Source organism: Salvelinus fontinalis, chromosome 23 (assembly GCF_029448725.1).
Source record: "Salvelinus fontinalis isolate EN_2023a chromosome 23, ASM2944872v1, whole genome shotgun sequence".
NCBI lineage: Eukaryota > Metazoa > Chordata > Actinopteri > Salmoniformes > Salmonidae > Salvelinus > Salvelinus fontinalis.
In genome coordinates, this window is record NC_074687.1 from 15289413 (window position 1) to 15308761 (window position 19349).

The window sequence follows — 19349 nt, forward strand, 5'->3', positions numbered from 1 at the left end:
GTACTTTTCATTATTTTCAAGAAAAAATAAATCTTTCATAGTTTTACTTTGGAAACTCTTGCTGTTTGTGTGATCCATTAAGTGAACGTGTTGGATGAGAAACACAAACTGCCATTACCACAATGATGTCATGTTAGTGATATTAATCTAAACAGAGTCTTGCATCATATCATCTAACTTCAACTAGCATACATTGGTTGAGACACAGTTGGACTGGATGGAGGGAAGAGAAGATAAATCCTAACCCTTATTTTTCTCTCTCGTCTGTCTTTCTTCATGTCTCCTTTCTCCACAGTGCTGTTTTCTATTTCTGTTCTGATTATGGCATTGTGACCACCATGCAACAGCACTTTAAAGTTTCAAAATAGTCCTTGAATATCAATACTCTTAAGTTTGCCTCTTGCCTACTTTTTCTATTTATTGTCCTTTCTCAGACATTTGAACCAGAAGTGGTTGTGTGAGTTTAGCACCTGCTAAATGTCTTTATGTGGCTGTGGTACCAGGTTGGCATCAAACGTTCTTTTAGTTGGCAGGCATTTTAGAGATGTTGAGATCCAGCGGAACATGTTCGAGTCAACACTCTCGCTGCATTTTCTCACACTTGTGTAGCTCGAAATCACTTCTTTCCAAAAAGTGTGTGTGTTTTTATTTGATGGATTTCACGCTTTATTTTTGGACTTGGATTCTTTAAGGCCTCGTTGTGCCCTGGTAACACAGCTGTTTCACTGCCCTTTGTGTGTACCAAATGGCACCCTATTCCCTACATAGTGCACCATAGGGCAAAAGTAGTGCCCTATGGGATGTAGTTTTGGTCTCCAAAAAAATAACTGATGGCATCGCTGCTTCAGAACTGTGGCCGTTTTCCTTTTAACAATCTCCACGATCAAAGAAAGCAATGTCTTGAACTCTGCAGAGAGTATCTGTTTTGCATACTGTCTTGGTTTGATATCAAATGCTTTGGGAGGAAATTGTATTGCTTGGCCATTGTCAGTAGTATCAAGTTAACACAGACATCTTCCTAGAAATCTTTCCTCAGATGTTAATGACATGATAACTCATCCAACCACACTTTTCCTTCCAGACTCCCACTGACTTCCAAATTGAGATCGGATCAGGTTTTTATTTGATTCTTAGAAAAGGAGGATTTTTGGGGGAAGAGAGAAAGGAATGCTACTAATAGGAATATGATTTGTCCAAAGACTTAAAACTACATGATACAAACAATGACTACCTCATGAAGCTGGTTGAGAGAATACCAGGCGTGTGCAAAGCTGTCATCAAGGCAAAGGGTGGCTACTTTGAAGAATCTCAAATATAAAATATATATTTTATTTGTTTAACCCTTTTTTGGTTACTACATGATTCCATATGTGTTATTTCATAGTTTTGATGTCTTCACTATTATTCTACAATGTAGAAAATAGTAAAAATAAAGAAAAACCATTCAATGAGTAGGTATGTCCAAACTTTTGACTGGTCCTGTAGATATAAAGCCGCTTCAGCTGGAAACAACATGGCATACATGAGTAAAGAATGATAAACTGAGGGTTTAAGGGTTAATACGTTTTGTTTTCCCCTGGGTCGACCTTAATAGTGTCTCCAAAGAAAGTGTTCTCCTGGTAAGGCCTATACCAATAATGCCTTGTTTCCACCTTGGTTAGGCCTATACCAGTGTATCCAAGGCTTCTCTGGGCATCGCAGACCACCGTGAGTTGGGCAAGATGATGAATACCATTATATTTCACACCAAGATGGTGGATTCCCTGGTGGAGATGCTGGTGGAGACATCTGACCTCTCCATATTCTGGTAAATAAACGAGCCAGAACAGCCCAGAGGGCAGGAGCATATATCTATCTCATGTTTCCGTAGCTTGAGGCAGCTTGATGTACAAGTACACCCCCTGGACAAGAAGCTAGTTTTCCACAGGGCTTATTCTGGTAGGGTCTACATTTACATTTACCTCCATGTTCAGTTCAGTTACACAGACATTTAAAACATAGTAAAAACTAATAGGTCATATAGCCTCTCCATCTTCTGGTAGGGGCTCTACATTTGGGACTCCAATTCAGAAAAACATGAAGAATCATTGCTGGGTAGTTTAATTGAAGCAGTAAAATACTAAGAAAAACACATCAAATATACATACAAAAGTAAAAACTGCAACACAGGAAAATGCATAACATCAATACAAATAGATTGGATCCAGTTAAAGTTGAATTTGTTTTCAAGGAAAACATAGTAAACGGTAATAGGCTATATAGCCATCACTCATCCTATAAAACCCCATGGTAACTAACTGTCTGTTAGGGGTTTTGTTATGTTATTTTTATTTGTTATGTTTGGTGGAGACAGGACAGGACGGGAGTTGAGAGGGTTGGACAGATTAGGTATTATTGGACCAGAGATATATGATGAAGTTGGCAGCTCATGCTCTTTCCTCTCTACTTTCCTTTCTTCCCTATTTACTCTCTCTCTTCTAATATCTTTCCTTTCTCTCTCTCTCCTCTGTTCTCTCTCTCTCTCCTTTCTCTCTCCTTTCCTCTCTCTCCTTTCCTCTCTCTCTCTCCTCTCTCTCTCTCCTCTGATAGCTTTTACAGTCGTGCGTTTGAGAAGATGTTCCAGCAGTGTTTGGAGCTGCCCTCCCAGTCTCGGCACTCCATCTCCTTCCCTCTGCTCTGTACCCACTTCATGAGCTGCACTCATGAGCTCTGTCCTGAGGAGGTGAGTGAAGTGTCCCATTGAGATATGAAGTAACGACCGTATCACGAAACATCACAGTAAGCATCACTAAGGTCTGGTTGGTCACTCTGGGATCTAGTCATTTAGGAAACAAACTTATTTTCAACATAAAAACTAATATATTCAATTGATCAGATCGGCCTTTCAAAATACGTTTTCAAAATTCTTTCCTAGTTGAATGTCAAAAGGTACTCGAGGGTCTTTCCTACTTAAATAAAGGGTCAATTAATACATGTTTATTAAATGAACCCAGACATGTTTGTGTATTATACTTGCAATGTAAAGATTTAAAATGTTTTGTATGTATACTAATACGTTTGACTTGATCCCTTTCCAAGAGCTGGAATCTTAGGTTAAGCTCTTGGTGCAGTAGCAACCTATTCCATTTGGAGTTTCATCTCATGCAGTTGTTTTCTAGCTCTTATGGGGACTGGTAGTCTCAGAGAAGCAGGCCATTTCACAGGATGTCTCACACACTGAATAATGTCAGTGTTGCACCTGGGGATTGGAGGGAGGCTGCATGTGTGTAGGTCTCCATCAGCTCCGTCTCAGTTCTGCTAGGGTCCATGGGGCATCCCAAATGGAACACTGTTCCCTATACAGTGCACTACTTTTGAACACAACTTTTGACCAGACCTCTATGGGTTCTGGTCAAAAGTATTGCACTACATAGGGAATAGGGTGCCATTTGTGACAACCTGTGTTTCCTTCCATGCTGTTAGGGCATGTGACCAGAACAGCAGGATGGAGTCATACAGAGAATCAGGAAAGTCACAGCAAATTTTTGTGGGTTGTGGAATGTCGCAGAACGAAGCGTCCAGAGCTGTGGTCAATGTACCCAGATGTGTACCGAGAAGCAGAGGGCTGAAAAGCATAATTTATTAAATCTGTAATTGAACCATACACTGGTGCATCTGCTAGCTACTCTCAGGGGGAATGTGAAAGCCCTCAGCACACACAAGCTCCACAACAGATTTCTGTTTCCCTCTCTGTTGAAATACGCCAGGCACATATCATGAAGTGTTTGTTCCTAACAAACACGTAGCCCTCTAACATCCATTTAGTTTGGTAAATAAGACATATTTTCACTCATAATTGGTTGAAAAACGGTACTGAAATAGGCGGCACAATAAGTGGCACAATGGGCGTTCTCATGTGGCCGAGCAAAGTGGTCAAGGGAGAGCCTTTTGCTTAAGAGCTGTCTGAGTGCACTTAGAGAAATAAAAGAGATTTATTGAGACATAGAAGGCTTGGATTTCACTTATTCAAACACAAAACTCCCTCTCTCAGCATGTCTTCAAAATGTTCCTCTTCCTATGTCCATTCCACACAGCTTTGGACAGCTGCAAAAGTTATTTATGTTGGAAAAGCTTTAAATGTTTCCAAGAATATTTCCATCTTGCAAAGAAAACTTTTTACAGCAGTTTATAGTAACAGTAAAAGGTATGCTTCCCAAATGGCACCCTATTCCCTATATAGTGCACTACGTTTGACCAGGGCCCATTTGGTCAAACGTAGTGCACTATATAGGGAATAGGGTGCCATTTGGAACAAACTTAAGATCACGGAACTTCAGTCAACGGTCAGTCTTAGCATCAGATAGACTTTTCTCGCAGCTTAGAGGGTGTGTGCACTGTTTGACCAGAGTTGTGTGTGTGGACTGTGTGTGACCGGTTTTAGTGTGGCAGTTTGGTCAGTGGGGAATGTTAAGGGTTGGCTACCTATGAATGACAGGTTCACTCAGACCATCTCTACCTACAAACAGCTGGTTCTAGATTTGTTTGGCAATGACATCTACTGAAGGAATTAGATCTGGGACCAGGCTAACAAACAGCCATTCACCAAACCATCCACTGCGCAACCACCAGCCAATCTCCTATATACACTACATGACCAAAAGTATGTGGACACCTGCTCGTCGAACATCTCATTCCAAAATCATGGGCATTAATATGTAGTTGGTCCCACTTTTGCTGCTATAACAGCCTCCACTCTTCTTGGAACATTACTGTGGGACTTCCTTCCATTCAGCCACAAGAGCATTAGAATATCATTGTATGCTGTAGCGTTAAGATTTCCATTCACTGGAACTAAGGGACCTAGCCCGAACCATCAAAAACAGCCCCAGACCAGTATTCCTCCTCCACCAAACGTTAAGGTTTGCACTATGCATTCAGGTAGGTAGTGTTCTCCTGGCATCCACCAAACCCAGATTTGTCCGTTGGACTGCCAGATGGTGAAGCGTGATTCCTCACTGCAGAGAACACGTTTCCACTGCTCCAGCCTTTATACCACTCCAGCCAACGCTTGGCATTGCGCATGGTGATCTTAGGCTTGTGTGTGGCTGCTTGGCCATGGAAACCCATTTCATGAAGCTCCCGACGAGCAGTTCTTGTGCTGACGTTACTTTCAGAGGCAGTTTGGAGCTGTAGTGAGTGTTGACCGGGGCAGCTCTAGCAGGGCAGACATCGGACAAACTGACTTGTTGGAAAGGTGGCATCCTATGACGGTGCCACATTGAAAGTCACTGAGCTCTTCAGTAAGGCCATTATCCTGCCAATCTTTGTCTATGGAGATTGCATGGCTGTGTGCTTGATTTTATACACATGTCAGCAACGGGTGTGGCTTAAATAGCCAAATCCACCAATTTGAAGGGGTGTCCACATACTTTTGTATATATGGTGTAGCTTTCCCCAAGATAACAACATTTTCTTCCCTTCCTACAGAGGCACCACATAGGCGACCGAAGCCTGTCCCTGTGCAACATGTTTCTGGATGAAATGGCTAAACAGGCCCGCAACCTCATCACAGACATCTGCACCGAGCAATGCACGCTCAGCGACCAGGTGAGGTTATGTTGTCATGGTGATTAATCACAGTCCATTCTAAGTAGTGATGAGTGCTTTTTGAAGTCGGTTCGGTTTTGGTTTGATCATTTTAAAAAGAATCATGATTTTTCATTTCATTAAACATTTTTTGTAAACATTTAATGCACTACAGTATGTATTATGTGGGTTGACTGCTGTAATTACACAGAATACAACAATGAATAAAAGTCCCATGATGGTAGTGACTGCCCATTACTGCTTATCACTTATTAACCATCATTTATTCACATTACTTTACTTTAATAAAATATAAAAGTTTGTGTATATTACATTTGTTTTATCTCATCTCTATAAAGCTGCTGCCTATGCTGTGATCAAAGTAAAATAAGGCATACTTTTATGACTGCTGAATACCAACTGTCTATCAATCACTTCTTAGATCATGTATTTTCAGGTAAAAATACCTCTCTAAATATAATGTATTTTCAGGTAAAAATACCTCTCTAAATATAATGTATTTTCAGGTAAAAATACCTCTTGAAATATAATGTATTTTCAGGTAAAAATACCTCTTGAGGTATCATGTATTTTCAGGTAAAAATACCTCTTGAGATATCATGTATTTTTAGGTCAAAATACCTCGAAGTATCATCTATTTTCAGGTCGAAAAACCTTCCGAAATATCATATATTTTTAGGTCAAAATACCTCTCGAAGTATCATGTATTTTCAGGTAAAAATAGATCTTGACGTATCATGTAATTTCAGGTAAAAATACATCTCGAAGTATCATGTATTTTCAGGTAAAAATACCTCTCGAGGCAACTGCTCTCTATGTAGCACATTCTTCTGGTCTCTTACGTAGCAGGTGTAAAAGAAACACAGACCAGAAAAGTAGGCGCGCAATTGATTATGTTCAAGCTAATTATCACGTTTTCTGCGCTAAATGATGTAGAACATTGGCTTGTTGGAAACTACAACTCCCTACTACATAGCACCGTTCATGTATGATCTGATTTATCTCTAGAGAAAATGCAGCGCAATGTGCACATTGAGCTCACAGGAATAAAACGAAACTAAATGGAATTCAAATAATTTAACCAATGTTTTTCAGTTACTTGTTTTAAATACCTTTCGGTTAATCGCTCAGCACTAATGCTAAGCAACCAGGTGAGTGCATGTTGTCATGGTGATGAATTAATCAGGGGTCTGCTCTAACCACTTGTGTCATTCCTAGCCATCTAATTTATTATAATTTCTGAGGAAGGGCCGTTTCCCAAACACAGTTTAGGCCTAGTCATTTAGGCTTACAGTGAGTGCATAACTTGTTATTCGTATGTTGGAACTGAACTTATCCACTAGCCATTTAAGTTTTTCAACTGTAGGTCTTAAGTCAGATACTTTTTATAATTCTATTTCAATCATGTACAGTAAATAGAACACAATATAGCCTAAGTTGTGCACGTCCCAACTAAGTGCTTTCAAAATATAATTTGTCACTTCATTCCTTATTGGTCTGTGGGTGTTAAAGGGGTTTTCCTGTTGCTCCTGTTGCAGCTGCTGCCAAAACATTGTGCCAAAACCATCAGTCAGGCGGTGAACAAGAAGTCAAAGAAGCAGACTGGGAAGAAAGGAGAGCCTGAGAGAGAGAAGCCTGGAGTAGAGAGCATGAGGAAGAACAGGCTGCTGGTCACCAAGTAAGTAGTGTACACTCTGTAGGGTCCCTCAGTTAAGTTAGGGACTATTTCCTAATGTGTCTTTACTCGATTCGTCCTCTCCGCTTTCTCAAAACAAATTGGAGAACGTCCACGGGGAGGGAACCTTAGATATTCTCCTCCAATTCCGAGGAATAACAGAAAGACAAATTTGGAAAGAGGCCTGAAACACAGAGACATGGCCACTTCCACCCCCACTTCTGCACTCCATGACCTCCTCTCCACTTTCAGATGTTTTCAACAGTACACTATTAATCGATGGTTTTGCAAGTCATGGTCTACATGAGTCCAAAATGGCATCCTATTCCCTACATTGTGCACTAGTATGGGCCTTGGTCAAACTTTATTTCCCACTGTGTTTGAATAATACCATGCTAAAATATATTTCCACCACTTGCCCTCCCTGTTCTGGATATTCCACTCTAATTTGGTCCTAACTCTACTACGCTACTCCTAATTCTCGACTCTACTCAGCTTCCAGTAAGATACATAGAAACAGACCACCAGCAGGGCTAGTATAATAATATAGAATCAGGTCTGAGCCAAAAAGGGATGTGTAAAAACAACAGTAGCTGTGGTGCTGGAGGAATTTAATCCATCTGCTCTGTCACAGATTTCCCCTTTAATCTGAACGAAATGAGGTTTTAATGCCTAACTGATGTGTGTGTGTGTGTGTGTGTGTGTGTGTGTGTGTGTGTGTGTGTGTGTGTGTGTGTGTGTGTGTGTGTGTGTGTGTGTGTGTGTGTTTTCTTAGCCTGGATAAGCTTCACACGGCGTTGTCCGAGCTGTGTTTCTCCATCAACTACGTACCCAACATGGTGATATGGGAACACACTTTCACTCCTAGGGAGTACCTCACCTCACACCTGGAGATACGCTTCACCAAGTGAGTACACGTATGTGCTTGCAGACACACACACACATGACATGGACACGAACACACAAACACACTCAGGGTATCCACTCTTTTATTACAATACCAGTCTTCACAGGAGGCTATGGGTGAATTCCTGCAGATAGTCTGACTGCTCTCTCTCTGTTTCCACTGTGTTGTAACGTAAGCTGGTTAGTTATGAAACCTGCTTCTCCTCCACCAAACACCAATCCATTGATTATCTCATGCAGGAAGGCTTTGAGGCTTAGTTTATTGTTATAAATCAAGGAACATTGTCATCCATTTGTACATATTACACTGAACAAAAATATAAACTCAACATGTAAAGTGTTGGTTCCATGTTTCATGAGGTGAAATAAAGAATCCCAGAAATGTTCCATATGCACAAAAAGCTAATTTCTCTTACATTTTGTGCACACATTTGTTTACATCCCTGTTAGAGAGCATTTCTCCTTTGCCAAGATAATCCATCCACCTGACAGGTGTGGCATATCATTAAGCTGATTCAACAGCATGATCATTACAAAGATAAAAGGACAATAAAAGGTCACTCTAAAATGTGCAGTTTTGTCACACAACACAATGCCACAGATGTCTGAAGGAGCGTGCAATTTGCATGCTGACTGCAGGAATGTCCACCAGAGTGGTGGCGGTGGGGTTATGGTATGGGCAGGCATAAGCTACGGACAATGAACATAATAGCATTTTATCAATTGTAATTTGAATACACAGAGATACCGTGACGAGATCCCGAGGCCCATTGTCGTGTCATTCAGCCACCATCATCTCATGTTTCAGCATGATAATGCACAGCCCCGTGTCGCAAGGATCTGTACACAATTCCAGGACGCTGAAAATGTCCCAGTTCTTCCATGGCCTGCATACTCACCAGATATGTCATCCATTGAGCATGTTTGGAATGATCTGGATTAACATGTCTGACAGCATGTTCCAGTTCCCGCCAATATCCAGCAACTTTGCACAGCTATTGAAGATGAGTATGACAACATTCCACTGTCCACAATCAACAGCCTGATCAACTATGCAAAGGAGATGTCGCGCTGCATGAGGCAAATGGTGGTCACACCAGATACGGACTAGTTTTCTAGTCTATGCCCCTACCTTTTTTTTAAGGTATCTGTGACCAACAGAGATGCATATCTGTATTCCCAGTCATGTGAAATCGATAGATTAGGCCTAATTTATTTATTTCAATTGACTGATTTGAACTGTAACTCAGTAAAATCTTTGAAAATGCTGCAAGTTGCGTTTATATTTTTGTTACAATCCCCAGGCAGAGTTTAACAAAAAACCTCTCAGGGGTTTAGGATTTTATCTGTGTGATTTATTGGTCCAGCAGACATGTTTTTTTGGGATCAGAGTGATTTTTGACGTGCGTCCAGAATTGGGCCTGACCGGTCCAATGAAATAAACATTGTGCTGGAGAGGAACAGGTATTTTCCTCTGTGGGAGTTAGGGTTGTGACGTATGTGCTTTGGCTGGCCCCTCTCTCTCTCTCTCTGTGTGTGTGTGTGTGTGTGTGTGTGTGTGTGTGTGTGTGTGTGTGTGTGTGTGTGTGTGTGTGTGTGTGTGTGTGTGTGTGTGTGTGTGTGTGTGTGTGTGTGTGTGTGTGTGTGTGTGTGTGTGTGTGTGTGTGTGTGTGTGTGTGTGTGTGAGTCGTTGGCTAACCCCTCTCCCCCGGGCCGTGAACTTCTCCCGTGCTTCCCAGATATGAGAGCCTATTACCATGTACACACAAAGGCATGCTCACACATACAAAGGCACTCACAGGGCCTATTACCATGCACATATACACACACTCTATTACCGCCACTTACGACTACGCCCTGCTCCGCTCCTTAAGGTCAGCGCAGGATAAAAGTTTTACTGCCCTTATGTTCCCAGTTCCTAGCACACTTCAGACAGACGAGAAAAATGGCTAATTACTAAATGTTCCTAATGATCGATCAGGCGCCATAGTTTTTAAACCCTGCCATGTTTGATCCGATCTGCCTGCTCCACACCTTGCAGCTGCACAACCAAGTTATCTACGTAGAAATATGGAAAAGTTAGGGATTAGGGAAAACAATACAGCCATTGTTGAACATTGTTGAAGACTCGCCCAAACTCCCTGGAGTCCATGTAACTAACACGCACCATTTTCTGATGTAAAAAGTACTTTATAAATACATTCGATTGACTGTTTGATCAATTGATTGATTGATCCCTATATGCCTAACCTTAACCTTTGGATCTGCCGGTCAAATATCTACTTCCAGGACAATATGAACACCCTCTCAGCCTCTGTCAGTGAATTGCAAAGAATTGGTCATCATGCTCTAGATCAGCAAACACGTTTGGTGTTTGCCAAAAGGCATGTGGGAGACTCCCCAAACATAAGGAAAACGCTATATCTGGCACAAACCCAACACCTCTCATCACCCTGAGAACACTATCCCCACAGTGAAGCATGGTGTTGGCAGCATCATGCTGTGGGGATGTTTTTCATCGGCAGGAACTGGGCGGGGCTAAATAGGGGGAAATTCTTGAGGGAAACCTGTTTCAGTCTTCCAGAGACTTGAGACTGGGACAGATCCTAGTCGATCGCCAAACATCTCTGTAAAAAAACACAACGATAAGCGTATTGCACTGTTGGCAATAGGTGCACCTGATTCAGCTGCCCTGCGCGCTGGGTAGGCAACGTGTTCCCATTTTGTACCTTGAGACATGTGAAAATGGTGCAAACTGCCTTCCTGGCGGGCCTGGGGGGAGCAAATCAAGTGCACTATATGCCTACCACTGGCCAATCAGACGGCTCAGATTACCGTGTCTGCAGTAATGTTGCAGGCACAAAAGAAAGCTACAGCAAAGTTCATACAATGAGATTTCAAAACGTTTAAAATCATGACCAGAGAGAGACTGTCAACGAATACAGCAATTAGCTGCTGTTTTTATGAGTGAGTTCATGTTTAAGTTCTTAGTCGGCACTATCAACACTTTCTATTTAACTCTTTTATAAACCTATAACATAAAATGCACGTTCTCCCTACTTCCTCTCGCGCTACAAACAGCACTGCAGCTGCTATGAATGAGTAGGAAAGTGTATCTATAGGCTTGCGTTGTTATTATTATTAGCAGCTTGGGCAAATTTTTATATCAAGGAATATTTCACTTTCTCTGTTCATAGGAGTAACAACATGAATTTGTGCATGAGGCAGAAATAATGCGTTGCGACTCGAGTTTCACCATCAGCTGAAAGACGGTGTCCCTTTTTGGTCAGTGTCCCTTTTTGGTTAGTGTCAGTGGAGGAAAGGGACAGCAGAAGAACGTTGAGAGGCAGACCCTCAGCCTGCTGCTCTCTCCCTCTGCTAAGACTGACCAGCAGATGCAGGCACCATCAGCCCAGTAAAATTTAAAAAACGAATGATTTAAATGTATGCTCACTCAGCTGTGCCTCACAAGCAATACAACAACTTATCTATTACCAGCCTACCTCAAATTTAGATTTTTTAAAATGTTTATTGTCTGAGAAGAACAACAATGCATTGGCAGAGCAATTCAAGCAAAGCCAATATGGGGTGATAAGGTTTTGGGCCTATAACCTACTGCACAAACCTCATCAATCCAGTTTTTAATAGGGTAATGCTGCTGCATTGGCTTATGTTTTTAAGTCATGTAAAAAATAAAAAATAAAAAAATAAAAAGTAATTTTACGGTAGATCTTGGCTTGCATTTTGACTCAGAAAGTGATCTCGCCTCAAAAAACGTTGGTGACCACTGCCCTAGATTGATTGACAGATCAATCCTGTTTCGTTCCATCTCTAGGTCTATCGTGGGGATGACCATGTATAACCAGGCGACCCAGGAGATAGCCAAACCGTCTGAGCTGCTGACCAGTGTCAGGGCTTACATGACTGTGCTCCAGAGCATAGAGAACTATGTTCAGATAGATATCACCAGGGTGTTCAACAACGTGCTGCTGCAGCAGACACAACATCTGGACAGTCACGGAGAACCAACCATCACCAGCCTCTACACCAACTGGTGAGTCCTAACCCCTTCTTAACCCTAACCTCCTAACCCCTTTACCTTAACCTCCTAACACTAACCCCAACCAATCACTAACCTCTTCACCAACTGGAATACATTCACAAAACAATATGAATTTCGACTTTCTGTCTGTTTGAGAATAACAGCTCTGAGCCTTGATTCAAACCAACGCAGGTAAATGTCCTGTGCACTGCGATTGAGTTTGAATGGTGACTTCTGCTTGAGCTGACATCAGCGATGAATGTGGGCTCTGTGAACATCTGAGAAATTGCCTTTTAAAAGTCTATCGCAGTGCGCAGGTTGTTCATCTGGGTTGGTCTGAATACCAGCCTTGATCATGCCTTCCATTCAATTAGATAACCACCAACATGACAAGCCATACATTCTCTCTGTACTACAGGTATCTGGAGACTTTACTGCGCCAAGTTAGCAACGGACACATAGCTTACTTCCCAGCCATGAAGGCTTTTGTCAACCTACCTACGGAGAACGAGCTCACCTTCAACGCAGAGGAATACTCTGATATCTCAGGTAAGCTTTGTCAGTTATGCTGTCCTTTTAGACACCAATAGACTCATGGTACTGAGAGTATGAGTAATGATTTACTACTTAGAATATTTAAACTGTGTTTATAGCCATAGCAGTGTTGGATGGAGCTAAGAATCACTAACAGAACTCTCCCATGATCTTATGTCGAGGGGTTGGAATAAAGCAGGAAAACACATGTATGTTGGACATTTGTGGACATTCATTGGACAATAAAGTAGCCAATAAAGTAGCCAACAATAAAGTAGACATTAGATGACAGAACATTTCCATTACCTTGTGTTGGATGGGTTGCATTAAAGTAGACCACCACATTTCCATTGGTCATTCATGGACGTATTGGGCAATAAAGTCATCTTATTCCTATTTTCTTCTTCTCCTCTTTTCAGAGATGCGCTCCCTGTCGGAGCTGCTGGGGCCCTATGGGATGAAGTTCCTCAGTGAGAGCCTCATGTGGCACATCTCCTCCCAGGTGGCCGAGCTCAAGGTGAGGAGTCACGGGGGTCACAGAGATCAAGGGTTAATGGTAGAGGTCATCCAGGGTTAACCCAGGTCAGGCTGGGTCATGTTCATTAGGGCACCTTGTTGCAAAATATAAAAGAAAGGTAGCATTTCTTATTGCACACTTCCAGAAAGTCCGTCCCCTGTTTTGGACAGGTTTGTTCCTTTTGGTGCCTAAAGAACACGGCCCTCGTTTCTCTCTTCTATAATTCTTAGTGTGCATCCGAAATGCGACCCTATCCCCTATATCAGGGGTATTCAACTCTTACCCTACGAAATCCAGAGTCTGCTGGTTTTATGTTCTACCTGATAAGTAATTGCACCCACCTGGTGTCCCAGGTCTAAATCAGTCCCTGATTAGAGGGGTACAATGAAAAAATGCAGTGGAACTGACTTTGAGGTCCAGAGTTGAGTTTGAGAGCCCTATATATTGCCCATCTTTTGACCTGGGTCCTATGGTGGTCTCCTATGGGATCTGGTCAAAAGTAGTGCACTATGTAGGGAATAAGGTGCTATTTCAGATGAAGCCTTGGCGGTATGAGTCATTAGAGGTTAGAGGGTCTTTCCAGAAGCAGAGTTTTCCCCTGGAAACAGAACCAGAGCAGAGCAGAGGTAGTGTGGGTTACTGGTAACCTCTAACTGCTAACTGACTGACATTTGATCAGGTTCCCTACCCTCAATACATTTTTGGTAACTAATAAAGAGTGCCAGGAAATTCTGTGTGTTCAGCTAAATCTTTTTAATTAGATATCATAAGACTAAGACAAAATTTATTTAGTGTTAGTGATAAGTGTTGCGAAAGCAGCTAGCCAGACTGATAAATCTAAATTAGCACCAAAATCAGTCCTAATAGATGTACACTACCGTTCAAAAGTTTGGGGTCATTTAGAAATGTCCATGTTTTTGATCAAATTGATCAGAAATACAATGTAGACATTGTTAATGTTGTAAATGATAATTGTAGCTGGAAATTTCAGATTTTTAATGGAATATCTACATAGGAGTACAGAGGCCCATTATCAGCAACCATCACTCCTGTGTTCCAATGGCACGTTATGTTAGCTAATCCAAGTTTAACATTTTAAAAGGCTAATTGATCATTAGAAAACCCTTTTGCAATTATGTTAGCACAGCTAAAAACTGTTGTTCTGATTTAAAGAAGCAAAAAACTGGCCTTCTTTAGACTAGTTGAATATCTGGGGCATCAGCATTTGTGTGTTCAATTACAGGCTCAAAATGGCTAGAAACAAATAACTTTCTTCTGACACTCTTCAGTCTATTCTTGTTCTGAGAAATGAAGGCTATTCCATGCGAGAAATTGCAATGTGAAATTGCAATGTGTACTACTCCCTTCACAGAACAGTGCAAACTGGCTCTAACCAGAATAGAAAGAGGAGTGGGAGGCCCCGGTGCACAACTGAGCAAGAGGACAAGTACATTAGAGTGTCTAGTTTGAGAAACAGAAGCCTCACAAGTCCTCAACTGGCAGCTTCATTAAATAGTACCTGCAAAACACCAGTCTCAACGTCAACAGTGAAGAGGTGACTCCGGATGCTGGCCATCTAGACAGAGTTCCTGTCCAGTGTCTGTGTTCTTTTACCCATCTTAAACTTTTATTTTTATTGGCCAGTCTGAGATATGGCTTTTTGTTTGCAACTTTGCCTAGAAGGCCAGCATCCTGGAGTCGCCTCTTCACTGTTGACTTTGAGACTGGTGTTTTGTGGGTACTATTTAATTGAAAGAGAAAAAAAAATCTAACGGTTCTTTAGATTATAATATAATTGGTATTTTACTCTAGAGCACACATTAGTGTTGGAACATAGCGCTGGCACATATTTATGATTCTCTAACATGCAAACTTTTCCCTTCGCTTCTGATAGCAATTTGTGAAAATAAAATATGTTTGTGTCTGATTCACAATCAGATGTAGGAATGAAGCATTGGTTTTATTCAGTCTCTGTACAAACGAAGCCGTGTTCATCAAATGACTTATCACAAAACACGTTATCGGCGAACACTCTCAAAGCAAACTGAACAAGTGGAAAGCATGCAACCCATTGTGAGCCGCACATATGACTGCCTGAACATTGCGCCAAGACACCATCACAAAAAAGTACAGGCTTCTAATTTTGGATGCATCCCAAATGGCACCCTATTCACTACATAGTGCACTACTTTTGATCAGAGCCCATCGTGCACTACTTTTGACCAGAGCCAAAGGTAGTGCAGTATATAGGCTCTGGCCAAAAGTAGTGCACTATATAGGGAATAGGGTGGCATTTGGGACAAACAATTGTAAGATCCCCCGCATAGTGCCCCATCTGTTGATGGTAAGGACCTTTTCCTGTTGTGCGAAAGAAGGGTAAAGTCTTTGGATTTAGGATCCCTAGTTGAATCCCCAAATAATCCCCTCACCACTTAGGAGGCTCTCTCACTCTCTCACCACTTCTACTCCTCTCCCTCAACTCATTCTTCTTCTCCTCTCCTCAGAAACTGGTGGTGGACAACGTTGAGATTCTGACCCAGATGAGGACCAGCTTTGACAAGCCTGAACACATGGCTTCTCTGTTCAAGAAGCTCTCATGTGGGTACTCTGTATTTATATTGGCCTGGTCAGAGTTTTCCTGGGCCAGACAGACACAAGGCTCAGTGCTGCCAAGGCCAAATAAGCAACATATACATTTCTCCCATAGTAGTGTTCTGTCTACATGGCTGCTGAAGGGAAAAAGTGACATAACAAACCACCGTAGTCTAATTTGCATACCTGTAAAATGACTAGAGACATGTCAGTTGTCTGTGAGACTTGCATGTTCTTTGTCTTGGTGTTATAGCAGTCGACAGTGTTCTGAAACGGATGACCATCATCGGAGTCATCCTCTCATTCCGATCCCTTGCTCAGGAGGCACTCCGAGATGTATGTCGGCCCTTTAACTTTCCACCACATGAATAGCATCATATATTGACACAATACAGTACACAATTATTTTGATCTGTCTCAAGCTGGTTTTCTCACATTTCACCCTGTGCCAAAGTTAGTTTAATCTAATATTTCTGTCATTGTGTTGAAATAAAGCATGATCCTCTTCTTGTCACCAGGTGTTGTCCTGCCACATCCCATTCCTGGTGAGCTCAGTGGAGGACTTCAAGGATCACATTCCAAGAGAGACCGACATGAAGGTGAGAGACACAGTAGGACCTTTAAATTAAGCTTAATGTGGTCAAGGTTGTGGGTTTAGTTCTGACATGGATTACATAAGAATACTAAGTCCCACAAGGTTCACATGCACATACATTGTACTGTAAATTGCTTTGTATTTAAGCATCTGCTAAGTGGCATAGCTATATAATTATGAATATTATATATGAATGGCTATTGTGTTTGAAGCAGTCTGATTCTCTGATGTCCTTTATGTCTCTGTTGATCATCAGGTGGCCATGAACGTGTATGAGCTGTCGTCTGCAGCAGGTCTGCCCTGTGAGATTGATCCTGCCTTAGTGGTGGCCCTCTCCTCTCAGAAGTCAGGTGAGATAGGATGCACCATAGACAGCCATTTTAGAATCTTAATAGATTTTCAAGCCGATTTAAGTTAAAACTGTAGTAAGGAACATTCAATGTCATCTTGGTAAGCAACTCCAGTGTATATTTGGCCTTGTGTTTTAAGTCCTGCTTATTGTCCTGCTGAAAGGTGAATTTGTCTCCCCGTGTCTGTTGGAAAGCAAACAGAACCAGGTTTTCCTCTAGGATTTTTACTTTGCTTAGCTGTATTTTTTTTATCCTAAAAAACTCCATAGTCCTTGCTGATGACAAGTATATCCATAACAGTCATGATTGGTTGAGATAAGGAGTGGTTGGACATCCCGAGAGATGAGTCCTGATTGGTCTGTCATGTCACAGGCTTCTGTCTACAGAATGGTAGCTTTCCTAGTTAGTATATAGATCATCTTTGCTACCGCAGATTTTTTGGAAAGATATAGCTATGGACAACTGCAAAAGTATTGCTACAGCTCCCTTTAGCTGGGTTTAAGTAGAGAGACTTACTTTCTGGAGGTCAATGCCATGCTGACTCACACGTGTTTACATGTGTGGGTGGGGTGGGGTGGGGCTAAGCCTTAAGAGGGTGTGAACGGTGCTGAATAGATGTAAACAAAGAAGCGCTCTCTAGGAAGTGTGAAAATCTCATCAAAATCTTTCAAAAGCATTTTTTCATATGTCGAATAACACGATAATCAACTTGTCCCATGTTTCCTCCAACCGCACTGTATTATGCCATTTTGTACTTTTATAAATGTAAAAATAACATTTGACTTAAGCCTCAATTGAGAAATCTGGACACATACACTATGTACAAAAGCATGTGGACACCCCTTCAAATGAGTGGATTTGTGAATTTCAGCCGCACCCATTGATAGAGCTGTCCCGGTCAACTGTAAGTGCTGTTATTGTGAAGTGGAAATGTCTAGGAGCAACAACGGCTCAGACACAAAGTGGTAGGCCTCACAAGCTCAGAGAACGGGGCCGCCGAGTGCTGAAGCGCGTAGCGCGTAAAAATCATATGTACCCGGTTGCAACATTCACTACCGAGTTCCAAACTGTCTCTGGAACCAACGTCAGCACAAAAACTGTCCGGAAGCTTCATGAAATGGGTTTCCATGGCCGAGCAGCCACACACAAGCCTAAGATCACCATGCGCAATGCCAATCGTCGGCTGGAGTGGTGTAAAGCTCGCCGCCACGCTTCACCATCTGGCAGTCCGATGGACATATCTGGGTTTGGCGGATGCCAGGAGAACGCTACCTGCCCTAATACATAGTGCCAACAAGTTTGGTTAAGGAGGAATAATGATCTGGGGCTGTTTTTCATGGTTCGGGCTAAGCCCCTTAGTTCCAGTGAAGGGAAATCTTAATGCTACAGCATACAATGACATTGTGGACAATTCTGTGCTTCCAACTTTGTGGCAACAGTTTTAGGAAGGCCCTTTTCTGTTTCAGCATGACAATACCCCCGTGCACAAAGCAAGGTCCATACAGAAATGGTTTGTCGAGATCGGTGTGGAAGAACTTGACTGGCCTGCACAGAACCCTGACCTCAACCCCATCGAACACCTTTAGGATAAATTAGAACGCCGACTGAGAGCCAGACCTAATCGCCCAACATCAGTGCCCGACCTCACTAATGCTCTTGTGGCTAAATGGAAATCAGTCCCCGCAGCAATGTTCCAACATCTAGTGGAAAGCCTTCCCAGAAGAGTGGAGGCTGTTATAGCAGCAAAGGGGGGACCAACCCCATAATAATGCCCATGATTTTGGAATGAGATGTTTGACAAGCAGGTGTCCACATACTTGTGGTCATGTAGTGTATGTTAAGTTGTTTAGCTAAAATGATGAATATTACTCATATGCCTCATAGCCTGAGTTCCATGTCCACATGCTGTGTAAAGGGATGACTGATTCACTGTTGGAATCTCACAGTTTGAAAAGTAATCTGTTGATAATGTCAGAGAGCGTGAGAGTTGGACAAGCATTAGAACTGCATTCCACTCTGTAGTCATGTATCAAAATCAAAGTTTTCATAAATTAAAAATAAATATGTCCTGTCAATTTCATAATTGCAACAGATAGGCCATGCATTTGTTTAGGTAACGTTTGGACATGTTGATACTTATACACACTGGTATTAAGTTGTCAAGTCATGTAGCCTGCAGCCATATCCACAAAGTCCAGTCCAGTCCAATTTCTGCACCCAACAATTCCCTATATAGTGCACAAATGGGCCCTGGAGTGCGTCCCAAATGGCACCCTATTACTAGAGATTCCTCTCTGGCCGCGTCCCAAATGGCACCCAACCCATATATAGGGGTTTGGTCAAAAGTATTGCACTATATAGGGAATAGGGTTCCATTTAGGACGAAGCCAATGGCTCTCCTCAAATTCCCAACCCCTCTCTGTTGCTCTAAGGAAAATACTAAATAACATTGCTTTAACATTGCTTTAACTCAGAGCTACAAAGAGCCCTGGGGGTCTTTTGGCCAGTGAAGACATTTCTGTTATACACCGCAGCTGTTTTTATACAAACCT

The 19349-nt window shown here is 42.0% G+C and overlaps 1 protein-coding gene across 8 annotated transcripts in view; it reads left to right on the forward strand.

The window, feature by feature from the left end:
• The window catches only part of LOC129820893 (nck-associated protein 1), a 75475-nt gene that overhangs the window by 50217 nt on the left and 5909 nt on the right, over window positions 1-19349 (forward strand). For 7 of the 8 annotated variants that reach the window (XM_055877979.1, XM_055877976.1, XM_055877978.1 and 4 more), the window contains 12 exons: window positions 1662-1807; window positions 2590-2722; window positions 5467-5586; window positions 7125-7264; window positions 8037-8168; window positions 12003-12221; window positions 12628-12758; window positions 13163-13260; window positions 15765-15858; window positions 16106-16188; window positions 16371-16451; window positions 16704-16797. In XM_055877979.1, the coding sequence (XP_055733954.1) occupies window positions 1662-1807; window positions 2590-2722; window positions 5467-5586; window positions 7125-7264; window positions 8037-8168; window positions 12003-12221; window positions 12628-12758; window positions 13163-13260; window positions 15765-15858; window positions 16106-16188; window positions 16371-16451; window positions 16704-16797 (1471 nt within the window). The remainder of the gene's footprint in view (window positions 1-1661; window positions 1808-2589; window positions 2723-5466; window positions 5587-7124; window positions 7265-8036; window positions 8169-12002; window positions 12222-12627; window positions 12759-13162; window positions 13261-15764; window positions 15859-16105; window positions 16189-16370; window positions 16452-16703; window positions 16798-19349) is intronic. The other variant, XM_055877977.1, reaches the window with a different exon arrangement.